The 17,176-nt window shown below is 43.4% G+C and overlaps 2 protein-coding genes across 7 annotated transcripts; one reads left to right on the top strand and one right to left on the bottom strand.

Annotated features, from left to right (window-relative positions):
- Positions 1-341: 341 nt before the first annotated feature.
- On the bottom strand, positions 342-12,679 carry mia3 (MIA SH3 domain ER export factor 3). 4 transcript variants are annotated; one of them, XM_086100634.1, is made up of 28 exons: positions 12,312-12,678; positions 11,262-11,395; positions 11,102-11,188; positions 8,871-10,986; positions 8,317-8,682; positions 8,017-8,147; positions 6,267-6,398; positions 6,097-6,118; positions 5,928-6,016; positions 5,743-5,820; positions 5,539-5,649; positions 5,371-5,442; positions 5,180-5,284; positions 4,766-4,888; positions 4,600-4,687; positions 4,469-4,521; positions 4,303-4,393; positions 4,089-4,227; positions 3,618-3,780; positions 3,502-3,537; positions 3,339-3,406; positions 3,145-3,230; positions 2,813-2,926; positions 2,378-2,422; positions 2,262-2,308; positions 2,025-2,093; positions 1,274-1,682; positions 342-1,088 (listed from the first exon to the last, which is right to left on the bottom strand). In XM_086100634.1, the coding sequence occupies exons 1-28, from the start codon at positions 12,430-12,432 to the stop codon at positions 853-855; spliced, it is 5,331 nt and encodes a 1,776-aa protein (XP_085956760.1). In that variant the 5' UTR covers positions 12,433-12,678; the 3' UTR covers positions 342-852. The 4 variants fall into 4 exon arrangements, with proteins under 4 accessions (XP_085956760.1, XP_085956758.1, XP_085956762.1 ...); XM_086100632.1 differs by having other exon boundaries at positions 2,262-2,422; positions 12,312-12,679; XM_086100636.1 differs by lacking the exon at positions 2,025-2,093 and having other exon boundaries at positions 12,312-12,675.
- taf1a (TATA box binding protein (TBP)-associated factor, RNA polymerase I, A) lies at positions 7,467-17,176 on the top strand. Of its 3 annotated transcripts, none has more exons than XM_086100650.1 (11): positions 7,467-7,644; positions 13,646-13,842; positions 14,006-14,169; positions 14,305-14,418; positions 14,492-14,690; positions 15,021-15,142; positions 15,247-15,405; positions 15,498-15,564; positions 15,858-15,981; positions 16,080-16,234; positions 16,536-17,176. In XM_086100650.1, exons 2-11 carry the CDS (start codon positions 13,716-13,718, stop codon positions 16,574-16,576), a joined length of 1,272 nt encoding a protein of 423 aa, XP_085956776.1. In that variant the 5' UTR covers positions 7,467-7,644; positions 13,646-13,715; the 3' UTR covers positions 16,577-17,176. The 3 variants fall into 3 exon arrangements, with proteins under 3 accessions (XP_085956776.1, XP_085956777.1, XP_085956775.1); XM_086100651.1 differs by lacking the exon at positions 7,467-7,644 and adding an exon at positions 13,055-13,387 and having other exon boundaries at positions 15,247-15,378; XM_086100649.1 differs by lacking the exon at positions 7,467-7,644 and adding an exon at positions 13,113-13,387.

Raw genomic sequence — 17,176 nt, 5'->3', positions numbered from 1 at the left:
ATAGAGTGCTCGGTTCATTTTCATACCTACAGCCCAAGAATGAGTCTTCCCTTTAAATACAACGCCGGTGTAACCACATTAGAGCGCCTCGTTGCTTCCTGGGAGTGTGCGCACATGGAGAAAAAGCATTTGCATTGTAAATTATCAGAGAGAAATCTTGGTCATTTTTCATTACCGGGCTTACTTTTGGTCATTTCTTGACATCTTTTATTTTTCTTCAATCACATTCTATCTGATTTGAGCACCCTCAGAGACAGCTAAAATGTTTGGTTTCCCTAAAGGGAAGAAAGCATGTAAAAGTTACTTGTAGGCAAACTGTACTTGGATAATATAAGACCAAATGATTTTGCATTCTTTATTATTAAAAGGTTTCTACCAACATAGTAAAATAAGTTATACATCTGGCCATCAAATGACACATTTCCTTTACAGTCAGCTCCAGAGGAAACTTTTGAGAAAATGTTTGATGCTGAAATGCTAGAAGCTAAACCTTTCTATCCCCGCCTTTTAAAAAATAATTTCCACAGGAAATGACATTTAAGAACCTTTAAAAAAGCAATTGCTATATTTTCAAACACAAATCCTTTGACATACAGTGAATTATTGCACAATAAGATGTTCCAAAAAAAAAAAAAAAGTGGCAACCCTTTCAGTTCTTGAGTATGTGGATTTTTCCACGCAATCACTGATAATGCTTAAATTTAAGGACCATGTTTTAAAATAGGATTTAGGTTTTTATTTCATGGCTGAGATATGAAAGTCATGGTATATATAGGACTTTATCTTGTTTAACATGACATGTTTGTGGGGAGTGTTCAAGTCCATTGCCACAGTTGGTGGCGTTTTTCTTTTTTAAGGCTCGACCATATCTGGCCTCGCCGAGTCCCGAGACGCCTCCCGCTTTGGGGGTGGACCTCCTGCCGAGGTGCGAGGAGCGCCGGCTGGAGGCTGACCAAAGGCTTCGCTGTGACCAGGATGTGGCGGGACAACGGGAGGCATGTTTGCCGGGAGGCCGCTGTGCTCGCGCGGGCCTGGGAAGCGCATGTCAGGAGGGAATGGTGGGCGCGGTCCCAAAAGCCCACGAGGACCTGCAAAGGAGGCGGTTCAACAATCAAGAGACTAAAACAGTATGTTCAATCAGTTCAAGTTTTATGTTGTACTTGGTTAGACAAAAAAAAAACTATAGCTGGAGTTACACTGCGGGTCTAGCGTGCTTAATTGTTTGCCTGTGTACGAGCATCCAGCCAATGGGACTAGAACGGGCAGAACATACCATGTGGCATCGGCCCAAAATGATGAGGCGGACGGAACGGCGGCAGCGGTGGACCCCGAGGATCGATGATGTGGCCTGGGCCGGGCCTGGGATGGATTGAGTGTCCATTGGCAGGGCGGGGGCCAAAGTCTCCTCCCATTGGCCCAGGCAGAGGCATACCCGGGTGCCCGTTGGCGGGCAGCGGAGGCCCAGGAGGAGGAAGAGGCACATTTGGAGGAGGGCCATGGGGTCCGGCCGCTGGATGGTAGAGGGGTGGTCTCAGAGGTCTGTAGGGACCACCGGGTGGCAAGCGGCCGTGAGGTCCGGGAGGGAAGAGTGGATCATGGAGTCCAGGACCAGGTGGTGGCGGTCCTTGACCGATGGGGCCAGGAGAGTCCCTGATAGGTGATGCTAGGAAGGATCCGGGACCCTGAGACGGAGAACAAGTGTGCTGATGTTGATCATGAAATGCCTCCTTTAACAGCGTCTGAGACCACCACTTCAGAATACAGTCATCCCAATAAAAAGCCACAAGCCAGATCACTTATAACCCTCCAACCCACAAGCATGATAATTAGGACAGAAATGAGCACCGCCGTCAATAAACTGCTGCTTGTTGCGGTTGTGTTCTAACCACTCAAAATACAACATGCAGTCAGGTCCGTTAAGCAAACTCCAGGTTAGGTTCGACGAGGGTGGGGGGGTAAAGGGGAGGGGCTTGCATACACCTTCACACCGAGCACAGAGACCAAGAGACAGCCTCTTTACTCACTGACTCAGGAACCTCTTTGGAGGCCTCAGCCTCCGCCTCGCCTTTTACGTGCGGCTCTACTGCTCGAGTCTGCTTCACAGCAAGGATAAATACAAAAGGAAGTCAAGGTAGGAGTAGGGAGGGGAACATTCAAACCCGTTTTACCAATCTAATCTCTCTCTAACCCTACAAAAAAATGGGATTCCCATACTCGACTCTGGGGGTTTGACTGCCTAAAAATAACCAAATGTGACTTACCGAACCATCCATGTTGGTCGGCGATGAACTGCGGGGGCCTGACATGTCTAACAAAGAAGAAGAAACAAAAAGGTTTAGTAATAGTTGACATTTGAGGTTCAATAAACGAGTCTTACCCATCCCAGGATAACGATTGTGTGGGTCTGATGGAGGGCGTGGACCTGAGAGGTGACCAAGAAAAGATGCTCAGTAATGAATGAACAATAAACCCCCTGCAGACAGTCCGTTGCTCTTCTTAACGGGTAGAAAGAGGGTCAGGATTTAGGCAGGAAGAAGAAGATGCAGAAGAAGGAATAAAGCAACAAGAAAAAAAAGGATGTTCTTTGAGAGAAGATGAATCATGGTTTAGGGGAAATTAAAACATAAATCTTCAAGGATTTAGGAAAAGGAGAATTTAAAGTTGAAGGTGCCCAGAGAAGATGTGAACAACCAAAACAAAGAACCAAAGAGTGGAGAAGGCTGCAGAGAATATGAAGACAATGCTGAAGTGGGGGGGATAACAAGGCGGGGAGGGGAAAAAAAAAGTCCGCAAAGGAGCCCACTGAACTCACCATAGGGGTCAATTCTTCGCCCCACTGGGGCTGAGGGAGGGCGCCTGGGACCCTCGATCATTAATGGGGGGGATGGCGCCCCCCCACTCACTGGGGAGGGGCCATATGAATCGCCTGTTGTGATCAAACCAGCCGTTTACCACACGAAAAAAAAAAAAAAAAAAAAAAAAAAAGCTGCCGCCACTTTGTAATAAAACCTCAACCATGAGTTGAATGCAACATGGCAATAATTGTGAGGTACTGGATATAAAAGGTTCATCAACAAATCTAAACGCCCAAACGATGACGAAGCACCGCGCGGCATGGAGAAGCCAATGTGTGGCCTTGCTCACCTTGGCGAGGGCCAGCAGCTTGCCCCGAGTTGGGTCTGAAGAGAGGAGCGCGGCGCTCATTCAGCTGCGAGGTTAGTCCCGCCAACCTGTGAGGGAGGACGCAACATAACAAAAGTCAATGTTTTCATTCTGCAACATTACGCCGCTAAAAAAGTCAAATGAAATGAATCTTCCGGTCCGTTGTGTCGACTGACTTCTCACGCAGCTTGGAAGATTCAAGCTTCTCTTGATTCAAAGCCCGCTCCGCGTTACGAGCGTTAACCTAATTAAAATTTAAAAAAAAATAAATAAAAAGAAATTGAAATGAAAATCTTGAAACGAAACGTGCATTCCTCAACATACTGAAATCCAGTTTACCCAGTTGGAGTGTGTCTTGTTTTCCTGTTCTTTGATCTATAAGCAAAAAGAATTAAACTCTCAGTGGTGGGGGGTTGATGCAAAGATGACGCCGCATTCGCTCCGTGAGAGTCTACCTGCTCTTTATAGACTTCCTCAGTCTTCTTCATCTGCTCTTCCATCTCATTAATGCGCCGCCGCAGAACTTTGACTTGCTCCTCGGCCTCCACGGCTTTGCCTCCCACCTCGGACAGCAGGTTCTCTTTGCTGCGGCGCTCAAGCTCCTCCTTCGTCAGTCTCCTGTGACGTCGGGGAAAGGGCATAGCTAAGCTGCGCGCGGCTCGGAACGGGCTGGATGGCTTTCCTCCGCTGCGACGCGGTTTATGAATTAAATACAAGAATGTGACACTCAAAAGGACAGCAAGGCAAGCCAATATTCTGTTATTTCAACCCCACATGGTTTGCTGTGCAACAGACGTCTCCAAGCTTTTTTAACCAAAGATCTACTTTCCAAGCAACCGAGCGTACTTGAACAGCAGCTGGATAACAGGAATCACCTCCTTTATGTTGCCATACACATCACATTGACATTTGCGAACGTAACTTACTGCTGCAGAGCGTTTTCCTTTTGCTGGTACATTTCCACCATGATTTCATTCTTCTGCTGGAGGACTTTGAACTGGTTTTCCACGTGGCTCTTCTCACTTTTGAGGGTTGCGATGCTGTGTTCAAGCTCCTGGTGTTTTTCTGCGGCAAAACAAGGTCACGCTCGACAACACTTCTCTGTGACAACGTTGCACGCGTTTTCCATGACCCACACACCTTCCAGAGCCTTTCGGCTTTTTTCTTCATGAAGCAGTTTGGACATGAAGCGGTCACGCTCCTCTTCGATCACCGTGAGCGTGGTCTGGACCTGGATCATGACAACGATGCTTTAGGACGACACAAAAATATTGATAAAACCCGCCAGAGCTTTGTGTCTCATTACCTTGGAGACATCCATCATCTGTTTGATCCTGTTCTTTACTGCCGTCTTCTTATCTGCACAAGCCATGACAATGAAACCACCTTATACAGAATTTGTATCTAAAAATCTGCCTCTCTTTATGCCGCACTTACCAGGTGCCACTTCGCCATTCAACAATACCTTGCCATCGCTTTTTTGTAACTCACAGGCGTCAAGGTCTGCCAGAAGCTCGGACAAAACCTGCCATGAGGAGCATCTCGTGTGAGCTGATAAGTTGGTGGAATGTTTTGCTGAAGAAACATCTCAACAAGTGCAAACCTCCACATTGTGATCTTTGAGCACCACTGAGTCCTCCAGCTCTTTCTGAGCCTTCTGATAGACTTTAATCTGCTCGCTCAGCGCCGTGTGTTTGTCCTCCCACTCTCTGATTGTTACTTTATGCTAGAAAAATGAGAAAAGAAATGCAGTGTTACACCTATGCTGTGGAAGCATCCACTATCCAAGGGGCAGAACATTGTAGCTTATGATCGAGCATGCACGAGTCAAATATTGGACTGTCACCAAAATGTAATCACCCCAACCTTGGGAATAATACCTCATCATTTTAAAAGCAGGCTGAGAGAGTGCATCAAAAGCTGCAGACGGATGAAGTTGCACACGAACATTCCTTACCCCATAACAGCTAATTAAGGATTTGTCATGGTTTTAAACCACACAAAAAAACGCTCTTACGTTTTTATTTTCCTCTTTCAGCCCAGCGTACTCTTTTGAAAGGCATTTGTGCTGGACACTGTGTGCATCTTCCCGAATCTTGGCCTCATCCAAGAGGACCGTCGTCTGGGGTGGAGGGGGGAGACATGTTCCATTTATTATTAGACCTCTTGAAATCAAATGCAGTCAAAAGATGATGTAATCATTTGTACCTTAGCTAAAGCTTCCTGAACTTTCTTTCTGCTCAGCTCGAGCTTCTCGTTTGATTTCTCCAATTTTTTAATCTGTTTAAGAAAATAGTTTGCAGAGTCAATCAAACAAGACCGTTTATAATACACTGACAATGAATGAATGATAAAAAAAAGAAAAAAATAACACACTCGATTTGCAATTTGTAGTGAGTTTTGTTTTTCTTCATCAAGTTGTTTTTGGTATGTCTTCTTTTCTTCCACCATGCTTTCATATCTTTTTTCAGCCTCCAGAATCTGTCTCTACAAAATATAAAACACAATTTAGAATTTTAAATAGCATATATTTAAAAGTGAGCTGCATACAACAATACTAGGTGTAAGGCATTACTGTACCTCCAATTTTTGCTTCTTTTTCATTGCACAACTAACAGTCTCTGCGGAGTCCTTTTGGGTTTCTTTCAACTCTTCAGTCTGTTTTTTTTTTTTTTTTGGAGGGGGCAGGGGGATATTCACAAATAAAACCAGACATTTTACAAAGTATTATATTGAAGCATGTTCACGTTTTATTTCAAACTTACCTGTTTCTGGAGTTCATTCAGTCGGGTCAGTGCATCATTTTTCTCTTTTTTAAGTAATTGGATTTGATCAGCCAGCTGGTTTTCATCCACTTAAAAATATATATATTTCAGTTACCCAAAATGATTTAGCTATATCATGATTTGTCTTTCTTGTGAAAATGAAACTTACCAAGATATTGCCTTCTCTTTACCTGCAAAGCAATTATTAAAGTCAGTGGTCTGTCTGTAACACAATCATGCTAAGAATACTCGTGTTCAGTGAGAATATATCAGATGTAAATATTACACTTTACTGATAGTGCTGAAAAACACAGAGCCTCACATTGGCAAAAGACTTACCACGAGCACCGTTTTCCAGAAGAAGATGGTGAAGGTCAGTAGGCCAACCACAGCAGTGATGATGACAGCCTGCCAAGGACAGCCAAACAGGGTTTCCCCAGGCTTCCACTCTTCTGGCAGTAGTGAAATTATCTGAGGGAATACACACAACAATACAGTTCATGGAATTAAAAAGAGGACTGGAATGAACAGGCCAAAGGAATATACGGCAGGGAAACTTGTGAAACCTGACTCATAAATAGCACGGATAACACCAATCAACAAAATGCCTTTCCCCCTTAATAAACAGGACAAATGACAATGCATCAAACTGGTATGTGTATCAAAGGAACAAACTGCATCTCTCAAATTAAATTCTTCCGCTTTAATGAACAGTTGGTGGTTTTCAGTCTCCAGTATTGCAAAATGTCGGAGCAGTGCACACCAACGACAAAATAATGGAAGAGAAATTCAGTCAAGATTGGAGTGTAAATCATTAGCGAGGAGGAGGGTTGAACATGCATCAGCCATGATGTTAACACGTCAGCGCATCATTACAACATGTTACGGGCATTGAGACGATTTTTTTTCAACTTACACGTTGAAGTTCCTGAAGAAAGAACATGCACACATTCTCGAGTTCCACGAACGGTCGTTTTAGTATATCGCTCTCCATGTCGCTATTCATTCCTTACAAGAACCCAAATAGCCCCAGCACGCTAGTTTGACATTTGTTAGCTTGTGAGCGGGTTAGCCTAATATGGATGGCTATGATGGTACAAAAACAAACAACGTTGGATGCCTACGTGTGTGTGACCAAAATGTAAATACACACAAATATAAGGGAGAAATACTAAATCGAAACGAGTGTAAAGCCGAAATCGGAAACGGCAGTTGCGCTAACGGTAATCAGCATCGAACACGTATCGGGAAGCTGCAAGCAGACCTGGACAGGTTGCGTTAAGAAAAAGCGGCACCGGTGCGAAGACTAGATTTTGTAAAAAGGCTGATGTTATGTGTATGGAAGAATGCCAAGACGTTTATCCCTGTCAAAATAAGCTGTGCGTTTCTGCTAGCAAGCAGTTAAACACCGGCTGCGTTGAACTTCAGCCTCGCTAGTCAACATGACAGGGGGGAGGGGACACGCGAGACGTTCACGACAACTCGGAACTTTGTACTATTTACTGACGTCGATTCTTCTTCCTGTCGGTTGGCAAACAACCGACGATCATACCGTACATGGCATTACCAAGTGGATCGTGACCGGTGGATTTAATCTGTCAATGCTGTAAAAATAAAACCGAAACGTGAGCTTTAAAAAATGTAGAATACATTTTCTAATTCAAATTGACAGGCCAGCGTGTAAATCCAAGTGAGCTGAACTTCACAGCCCTCTGAGGTAAGACTGAAAAAAGACTTATTTTAATTTTCTGTTCGATGTAACTCCAGTACTGCAGAAAATGATTGCTTTGATTGCATAATAAAACAACATAGTTAAATAGTTTTTCAAAATGGTTTAAAAAATATATACTTCTGCCCGAAGACGGCTGGGATAGGCTCCAGCACCCCCCGCAACCCTAGTGAGGATCAAGCGGTTCGGAAAATGGATGGATGGATACTTCTGATGTTTGTTAAAGTGTGTCATTAACATGATTTATGAAGTAACAACCGAAAGGGACTAAGATAATTTTATCAGAATTATTCGTTGTTCCTTCAATGGCTTGAAAAGAAAAGCACTACTGAAACACGTTTTTTAGCTCATGATACTCACAAGAGTGGTCCACTCTGCAACTTTAGCCTCGATGACTGTCGCAGCGCAACTCAGAAAAGTCAACGCATCTGAGAGAAATCCCACTTGATCCTCATGAAATTCAGACAATGGCTCGATGGAGTCCAAAGACCCTACGCAAACAACAATAGATGATATGATGGAATTGGAGGCGTCAGTGGAACAGAAACTCAAAAATTGCATTGCTGCCTCTAATTTTGCCTGGGCGACACTGGCATTGCTGTGTGTGCAGGTTCACACCTGCTTTATTTAGACATGGAATCGAATGTTTGGATAACCAACCTGAGGACGAGCGCTCCATTTCTCCAAGGCCCTTGTCTAACGGACTTTCCAGTGTGGCTTGAGGAAACTTCTGCATCTCGTCTGACGCGCTGAAACCTGGACGGTTTTCTTCGTTTTTATTGAAGTGTCCGCCATCATCCCCCACACTAATATCCGGTGTCGTACGCTTCTCGCCCAAGAGGTCCTGTGCTTCTTTATCAATCTCTGCCGCCTGTTTGACAAACTCCGCTACAGTATGGTTGGCGTCAGTTTCTGTTTCTGGCACGTCAGGCTCCTTGTCCGTTTCTGGCACATCAGGCTTCTTGTCCACTTCGTCAATGTGAGGCAAATCATCTTTTACTTTCATGTCCGGTTTGTCTGAAATGTCTGAAAAACATTGTAGCTTTAGAATGGAGACCAGATGTAGTGAAAATCAGGTTGGAAGATTGGTGCCAGATATTCTGAAATGTTTATTCATTTCCCCAAGAGTCTATCAAGGAAATGTTAAACATCACACACACATAATCCCAAAACATATTAAAAGTCAACAAATTTATAGATATAAATATACATACCTTTGTCATTAATTCCTGTTCCCTCTTCTGCCAAACGTGCGCTATCACTTGCTGCAGAATACTTCTGTCTCAAACTGAACGCCAGCTCCTGGAAGTCGTCCAGTATTTCCGTTTCTTCGTCTATCATATCCATCTGCTGCTCATCATCATATCTTGAGTGCCGGCTGTCCAGAATGTTCTCAATTTCATCCAGGATGGTATTTTCCGAGGTTTCCAAGATGTTTTCAAGTGCATCTTCGAGGTCTTGAACCGTGCCGGAATGTGCAAGACGGGTAGCCTGTAGCTCAGTGTCCAGGTCCAAGAACATAGATTCCAATTTGTAGAGATTCCGGAGCCCCAGGAACCTCTGGAAACGCAGCATCTTCTCTTCGGTGTAATAACCCTGTAGCAGAGTCAGCCTCAGCACACTGTCGCTGTAGACGGGCTCAGGACTTGAGGTAATGAGTGGGCCTGTTCCTGGTGAGGCGTTTTCAGTGTCTGCATCAAACGACTGCGAGAGAGAAAGTGCATTTTCATCTTCAAGTAGGTCTTCCCTCCCCTCATATTTGTCTTCATCCATCTCTGTGTTTTTCTCATCCGCACGAAGTGATTGATCATCACCATGTGCCTCGTTGTGTTGATGAGCAACTTGGAGTGAGACGCCATCTTCCGCTGCCTTATTGACAGGCTCGCCGAATGAACCGAGGGATTGCATCGGCCTTGGAGGCACATCACGGTTTCTTTCAGGAGTGATGACTTCTTCGTGAACTTCAGTTTCATTTTCACCCAAAGCTTCTTTGGAGTCTTCCTTATCTTCCATTAAAATGCTGTTGTCGTGTGTCTCTTTGTTAGCGACGCTGTCCTCTTGGGGCACCGTTTTACGTGCCTCCGTTACCTTCTTGTGCAATTCAGCTTGAGGTAAAGTGTGCGATATAGAATCAAACGTATGTTGTACCGTCGCATCGGTTGGTTTAGGCGTTTCAGCTTGAGTTTCCTCATGCTTCATCGCGAGGGCGCCACCGTCATCCTCAAGATCAAACAAGAGTTTCTCAACCACTGTTTCTGTAGGATCTACAGACAGAGAATTTGGCGAATCTGTAGGGATTTGATTCAAGGTCTCTGGCTCTTTCTGATCTCTAGGATCTACCGAAAGAGAATCCAGTGACCCTGTATGGAATGCATCTAGGTTCTCCGGCTCCTCATTTTCTTTAGGATGGGCAAATTCTGAATCAGGTGAATCTCCAAGGACTGTATTGACATCCTGTGGTGTGTTGTCTTTTTGTGGTTCATCAAAAATCGCAGGTGGTTCTGACTCAGGCTCTTCCTCCAAAACTTCTTCCGAACCAGTCCACTCTGTGTCACTCCCACCAGAAACATCGTCATCAAATGGCGTCAATGCGACCTTCTCGTGAACAGGTTTTGATTTGTCATCTTGCGCAACCACAAAAGTGTCAGCTTCTTCCTCTGAAAAAGAAAGCAATGGCGTTGCTTTTGCCTGGTCGGTATCACTGTGTTGGTCAGAATGACCTTCAAATGCTTCATTCTCCTCCTGTTCATATGGAGTGACTCGCGTGGTGGCTTCGGCATCTGTGCTGACAGCATCAAAAGTTGACCCAAAGGAAGTTTCTAACTCAGAGATTTTCTCTCCTTGAGAAGTTGAGAAGGTAACATGTTCCGACACGAGATCATCTTTGAGTCGAGATTCCTCCACATCTTCTTTGTGGACATCTTTGGTTTCATGCTTCTCTAATTTGGCATCTTCAAGAAACGTATCTGTGGTGGTAATTTGCTCATTCGGTTCATCAGCAGCAGCATTGTCAGTGTCATCAGGTCTAACTTCTGTGTCAGGCACTTTTTCTTCTTGAGTTTGGTTTTCCACATCAAGTTGAAAAAAAGAGGCACTTTCATTATCTGGGGCCACGCCAATATCCTCAGCTCCTATTACATGGTCATCCACCACATCCTCCTCCTCCTCCGGTCGGCTTGTGTCTTTCACAGTGTCCTCTGACACTTGGGTTTCGTCAGAATTCTCTTCATTTTCATCATCACTCTCCTCCGTTGGAAAACCCAACAGTGAATCTATCTCATAGTTGTGAAATTGGTCAAATCCTGTGTCGAAACAGACAAAATCTGTTTCCTGTAAAGCAGACAGAAGTGGATTAGCGGCATAATATTTTTCAAACAAACTGAAATGCAAAAAAATGTAAACGGGTAAATGAATCAGTTGATTGCTTCATCTTCACATGGTCTACCTCTGTTGGAACTTCAAATTCTTGATCTGTATAAACATGGTTTACGGCCAGTAGGTCCATTGGGAAATAACCAAAGTGACTTCCGACCTGTGACAAAGAGGTGCACGATGAATTGGCAGAATTCTGCTGAACATTTAAATAGAAAGTCGAATTTACTCACACTCCCAGCCCATATGTCAGCCCTTCTTCCTGACAATTTGTAGTATACATAGACCGTTTCTGATTTCTTAAATGACAAGAACCGACAGTCCGGTCCTGAGAAATCTTCCACTGCTTTTCCACGACATAGGAGCACTGCAAAAACAAAATGCAGAGTTATGGGTGTTAGCATACACAAGCACATTACAGTACATCCTTTCCATGAATACCAATATTCTCCCGCTCACAAATGAGATCGTGAGAGAGAAATTGGTGTTCGTAAACGAGTATGTAAATATAGCCTCGCAAGGCTTCCCAAAGTTGGAAATCTAACAAATAATGCAATACATGCACTTTTGTCTATGTTAGTGAGCCCCTGTACAACAAGTTATGCAGAGATCATTTTACGCTTCTGCTCTTCTCTCTGAACTGAGACAGTGATTTCCATAAACAACATTTTTGGAGCGAACCTCGAGGTGATTGTTTAAACGGCCGCGGTAAATTTAAATAGAAGTTATATCGTGAATGAATATGAGGAAAAGTGATAGAAACGAACAAGAAAATATTCTAAACGAAATCTTGATTTTGTTTTTAACCCATAAAGGGGTAGCTTTCTCTCCAGTTTGTTTGGCTAACAAATCCGATAAATGAGGAATTAACGCCAATTTGCTGAACAACGTCGTTATGTAAAAAAAAATGTGTGGTGACGTTTTACGCTGTGAACAAAACTCGTGCTTAAATCATCAGCTGTTACTTATCGTTGAACTAAGTATTTATTTATGTGTTCGTGGCGTTATTTGCGATTAGCTGCTAACATTCCTTAGCCAGTAATGCAGGCCGGAGCCACCAGGAAACCGAAGGCTGCGCCAAGGCGAACAACCTTCAACAAGAATCGGCAAACATTCACTTTAGTGTACTGGCAAAGATAAAACAACAGCAGCCCGCGTTATCACCGTTGCAAATATCGACTGTCAACAGGTCAAGCGATAAGGCTCAGTTTATGGCTAACTGCTTTGGGATGGATGAAGATGCATGCCCGAGCGACCGGTTCACGATCAACAGAAAAACTTACTGCTGCACTCCTCGTCGGCGCATCTCTTAAAGTCGGAGAATCGCTTCTCCAAGGCGGCGGTTGAGATAAAATTAAATAAAAGTAATAAAAAGCCTTGTCGGTAAAAGTGCTTGGCTGCCATGCTGGCAGGTTTTGTGGTGAGCAGGAGCACTGGGGCGGGAGACGACACGTCAGCAAGCAGATGAGATCCGGCTGGGTGTAGGCAACGCGGCTCGGTTTTCACTGCAGGCTACCCGGTTCCTCTTTGGGTTGTTTGATTTCTCATATCTGAGTCAAATGTTTCTCTACGGTTTCCTGCATATCGCCTCCGAAACAAGGTTTTCCAGTGGACTTCATATTCATTAATTAAGTAGATGCTGTTATCATATTGGACAAGCTCCTACACATTTTGAACTGCAAGCAGACAGTATTGTGTCGTGCATGCAAATAACAAAATATGTAAGCTTACAGACTACGTGGACAATGGCAGGGAGGACTTTCCCGCTGATGTTTGCATTTTTATGAGCAATATGGTACCGGTGCAGATTGATTTAATTAAGCAATACGATCAATAAAAGGAAACAACCTGATTACCAGGTTTATTTTATAAACCACAGACAAGGAAACATAATTTATACGTGTTCTGTCATCTTTTTTTTTAACAGATACAGATCCATACACTGAAACAACATCATACACACACACACACACACACACACACACACACACACACACACACACACACACACAATCTAAAGATACAAGAGACATAATATTCGACAAGATACAAGAGGAGAAATTAAGGCGTTGAATTAATACATAAAGAAATAAATACAATACATAAAATAATGTCTGTAAACAACTTAAGCATTCGTTATAGCGCGTGTGTGATTTTTTCAAATTTTACAACGTGAACAAATCAATCGCATAAATGACTGTCTATCATTGGATGTGGAAGGTTATTTTGACGTGCAGTATTGTTCCGTACGCTCCTTCTAAATTTGACCCGTAGAGGGCAGCCTCGTGCAGTATGAATTATTACCTACCAAAACATAGTAGAAGAATAAAATCCTCATGTGGAGTACAGTAATAACGTTGTAAGTAGATCTATATTTATTTTCACCTTTAAACTCTAACAAAGTGAACGTTTGAATCTCACGTGAAAAATAGCACACAGTTAGGAGCCAATTTCAGCATTTTTAATGAATCGCCAGCGGTTCAGCGGAGGGATGTACGAAAGCTAATTACAAAAACAGGCAACAGTATATTATGCATACCGTGCATGCAGTCCAGGTATATATTCGTTTGTGCCATTGATATTATGTGTACATTTATCACTATATGTCAACCTTCAGGTGGAGGTGCTCAAAAGCACCAAGCATGTAATGAAAGGTATCCTCCCACAAGAACAATAACCGCTGGATCATGGACGACCTGGAAAATGAGATTTGGTCTCTTGTACAGTTTGATGAGCTCAATGATTCATCAGAGAGCAATGTGACCAAAAAAGAGAAAAAATCAAAGCTTCCGTTGGCAGATCCATTCCCTCTTGGTGAGTAGAACATGCACATATCATCAACATTGCTCAGTTATTGATATGATCAGAAGACTTAAATACACAGAGACTTTTGAGGCGCTTGTTTGGATTTCATTAGAGTCAGCTGCTGTACCTTGAGTGTCAAAGCAATAAAATTGTTATTCCCTTGTAATTTCAGAGACGGCAAAGGAAACAGGCTTTCACAGGACCACAAGGCTTTGCCTCGAGAGAATCAGAGAAGCGATGCTGCATCACAGATGGCAGGAGGCTGCAGAATATATGGCGTGTTACCCCCAGCAGTTGGAGGACACAACTGCTGTGCACGCAAAGCACTACAAAGAGGTACAATGATGTTTGGTTAGGGCCTCAAGTACTTCGAACGGGCGTTGAGAAAACAAACCAGGACTAACAAATGAAAACGTGGGGCTAATTTGTTGAAAAAAGAAGGGTCAGTAAAGAAGGGTGTTTGCTTTTCAGATGATTTGGAGAATCACCATTGAACTCCTTCATCATCACCCCAACTCAAAGATGGATGACTATAACATCATCTATGAGCGGATGAAACATTCAGGAGTTAAACATTACCTGATGGTACACCGACATCATCGCCTTGTGCACGGAACGTTGCGCCGTACAACAACTGTCTAAATCTTTGCATTTCTAGATCTGTCTGGAGCATTCCTTCCACCTGCTGCTCCATGGCCAGATCGAGAATGCAAAGCGTCACCTCTCGATCGCTGAAAGCTGGAGGTATGGCAAAGAGTCGGCACGCCACTATCAGAGGACTAAACTGATCCAGGCCTACAGGAGTTTGCTGGATTACATTATCTGGTGCGACAAGAAAAATGCATCCTCCGAGACCAGTAAGGCGACACTGCTTAGCATGTATTATTTAGGTGCAACACGTGGTTTGCATGTCACAGTCAAAAAATGATCTGGGTTGAATCTCGGGCCTTTCCGTGTGGAGTTTACTATCTCGATTCTACACCAGACACTGAACAATATAAGTAGACAATGGCTGGATAACTGTTACAGTCACAGATAGATATGCTGCATTTATCCTCTGGTGTAATACCGCCACCTCCAGGTTAAATCTATTATTCAGGGAGCTCGTTGACTTAATTGTACACAGCATACGGGACAATTTCGTTTTTTGTTTCACATAAAATTATCAGTTGTTTTCTATTTTCAAGATTTTGCAGACCCTGGAAGCATCCAAGACATGCACAGTTACTTTAGACAGGCTTCAGTCAATCTGAAGGATATTTTAAAACATCCCGGTGTTTGGGATCCCTTCATACTGAGTTACGTCGAGGTAAACACATTCAATAACTTTCAGTGAGATTGAAGCATTTTGGAAGTGTAGATCTTAAATGATGCTCCACTGTAATGTTGTGAACTTTTTTTTTTTGGTAACAGATGCTCGAATACTATGATGATCAGGAGGAAGCAAAGACAGTCCTGGAAGACTATGCGTATGACAGCACGTTCCCCGCAAATCCAAACGCGCATGTCTATCTGTACCGGTACTTGCAGAGACACAACGCGTCAGTGAGTAAATTGCTGAAAGTTTTAAAGGTATTGCCCTGGTTACGTGCCACAGTTCTTATTAGTTGACTTTCAAGGAACCTCTTATTTTATTTGCAAATCTCCCTTCCTCATACCCTTAGGTCCTCCATTCTTTAGTTCCAAGCCATGAGCTGATGTTGGACTATAGTTCCTTTCTGCTTTTCTCAGGTATTTTGAACTGAACACGCAAAACATAACCACCACTCTAAATAAAGTGCTGTACATGGAGCAAAGAGAATTACTTTCACCCCCCCCCCCCCCAAAAAAAGAAAAAAACAAGCCTCATGCTGAGTCAAAAGTCAAATAATAAAAAGGAGTTTTAAGACGAGTTGTCAAGATGGGTAGCGGGGGGATTGCCTAACTTTTAGCAGGAGGCGCAGGATGAGTACATGAATATGTTAGAAAGCATTGCTGAGGACAAGTATAGTATTAAATATGATGCCTTTTTTTATTTTGTCAAGAGCAAACAGAAGACATCAAGACGGCTCTTGGAGTTGTCCTTGATATGCTCGACTTTGCCTGTTGGAGGACAAGCATGGACGTGTGGAAGTGTTTAAAAGACATCGTTGACAAATTACAGTCAGAGTATGCCATTGTTCTTACGATATTCAGTTTACTTAGTGCCAAGTCGGTTGCGTCAATGTGGGCTTCATCTGTCATCGTCGTCGTGTGTTTCAAAACAGTGACGACTGGAAGGAGGTTGTTGCAGAGAAGATGGCGGCAAGAAAAGAGTGGTGGCCCGCACTGCATTTTACAAGGTTCCATGCTTCCGAGGATGCCGTGCAAAGACCCCAACTGATGAAGGTGAAGGCATCGCTCGCCAAGATCCTCTGTCCAGGTGAGCTAATGTCATCTGTGTATTTTCCATCAGTTTCAAGTCATCAATCACGTCAACAGTTTATTTTCCTTACGTAAGAAGCCATGGTTTAGCTTTTTAAATGTAAAATAGATGCTATGTCAGAAATGTTTACGTGAAATCAATGCATGTCAGATACAACAAAAAAATCTTCCTGTATTAGAAAGATAGAAGCGTTGAAAATAAACGGTTACAAAACTTGCAAAATGCGTTTGCATGAATATTTAAGAGAATGACGCAACATATTTTATATTTGGTCTTTGTTGTATTTTTGTACTTCCAGAAATGACGCTCACATACCCTGCTGGAAGCAAGAAGCGATAGTACCTTCTCTTTCCACCAGGGGTCGTTCTAGCACTGTATCTTTGCTTGAATAGGCTGCTGATATGACCACCTTTTCTGGACAGAAAGCACATTTAGCTCTGAGCCAGCCCTCATGGGTATTTTATGGGTTTTGGAGCATTTGGTTGGAAGTCTTCCTCTGTCCTCGGCTGACTTTTGCCGCACTACTGCCACAAGTCGGCGTGTACACACGCAATAATACACACCGCCTCTGTTCGCTCTGTTGTCATGAGAGATGACTCAAGCAGCGCAGACCTCACAACCGCCCAGTGTGCTTTAATTTGGACAAGTATGATAGATTGTTGACAGCCCCATGTGTTTAGTAACAATAGCTGTCATAAACAACGCGCTTTGAAATTGTGGTTAGGTGGCAGAGTATCAACGCTAATATTTTAGCGCACACAATAAATTGTGGTATCTCCTAGACTTGAATTTGTCTTTTTTTTTGTATCTCATTGTATCGCAACATCAGTCACGGCTCACCCAGCATTTTGTTTACTCCTCTGAGTCCTTTGCACCAAACCGTGAAATAAAGTCTGCATGGCGCAGCATGCCAATTTAATAAATGAAAGTGTTTTGTAA

Source organism: Hippocampus guttulatus, chromosome 20 (genome assembly GCF_054856545.1).
Source record: "Hippocampus guttulatus isolate MCC_2025c chromosome 20, RoL_Hgut_1.0, whole genome shotgun sequence".
In the NCBI taxonomy this organism is placed as follows: Eukaryota; Metazoa; Chordata; class Actinopteri; order Syngnathiformes; family Syngnathidae; genus Hippocampus; species Hippocampus guttulatus.
Note: the sequence above shows the minus strand (reverse complement) of the source record. Positions and strands in the feature narration are given on the sequence as shown.

Excerpts from the sequence above, each read along its gene's own strand:
- mia3 (XM_086100632.1), bottom strand. The coding sequence starts at position 12,432 with ATGGCAGCCAAGCACTTTTACCGACAAGGCTTTTTATTACTTTTATTT. Across the intron at positions 6,017-6,096 it reads AAAGAGAAGGCAATATCTTG|TGGATGAAAACCAGCTGGCT; the intron begins GTAAGTTTCATT and ends TATATTTTTAAG. Across the intron at positions 5,285-5,370 it reads TTCAGGAAGCTTTAGCTAAG|ACGACGGTCCTCTTGGATGA; the intron begins GTACAAATGATT and ends CCTCCACCCCAG.
- taf1a (XM_086100650.1), top strand. The coding sequence starts at position 13,716 with ATGGACGACCTGGAAAATGAGATTTGGTCTCTTGTACAGTTTGATGAG. Across the intron at positions 14,691-15,020 it reads AAATGCATCCTCCGAGACCA|ATTTTGCAGACCCTGGAAGC; the intron begins GTAAGGCGACAC and ends TCTATTTTCAAG. Across the intron at positions 16,235-16,535 it reads CGCCAAGATCCTCTGTCCAG|AAATGACGCTCACATACCCT; the intron begins GTGAGCTAATGT and ends TTGTACTTCCAG.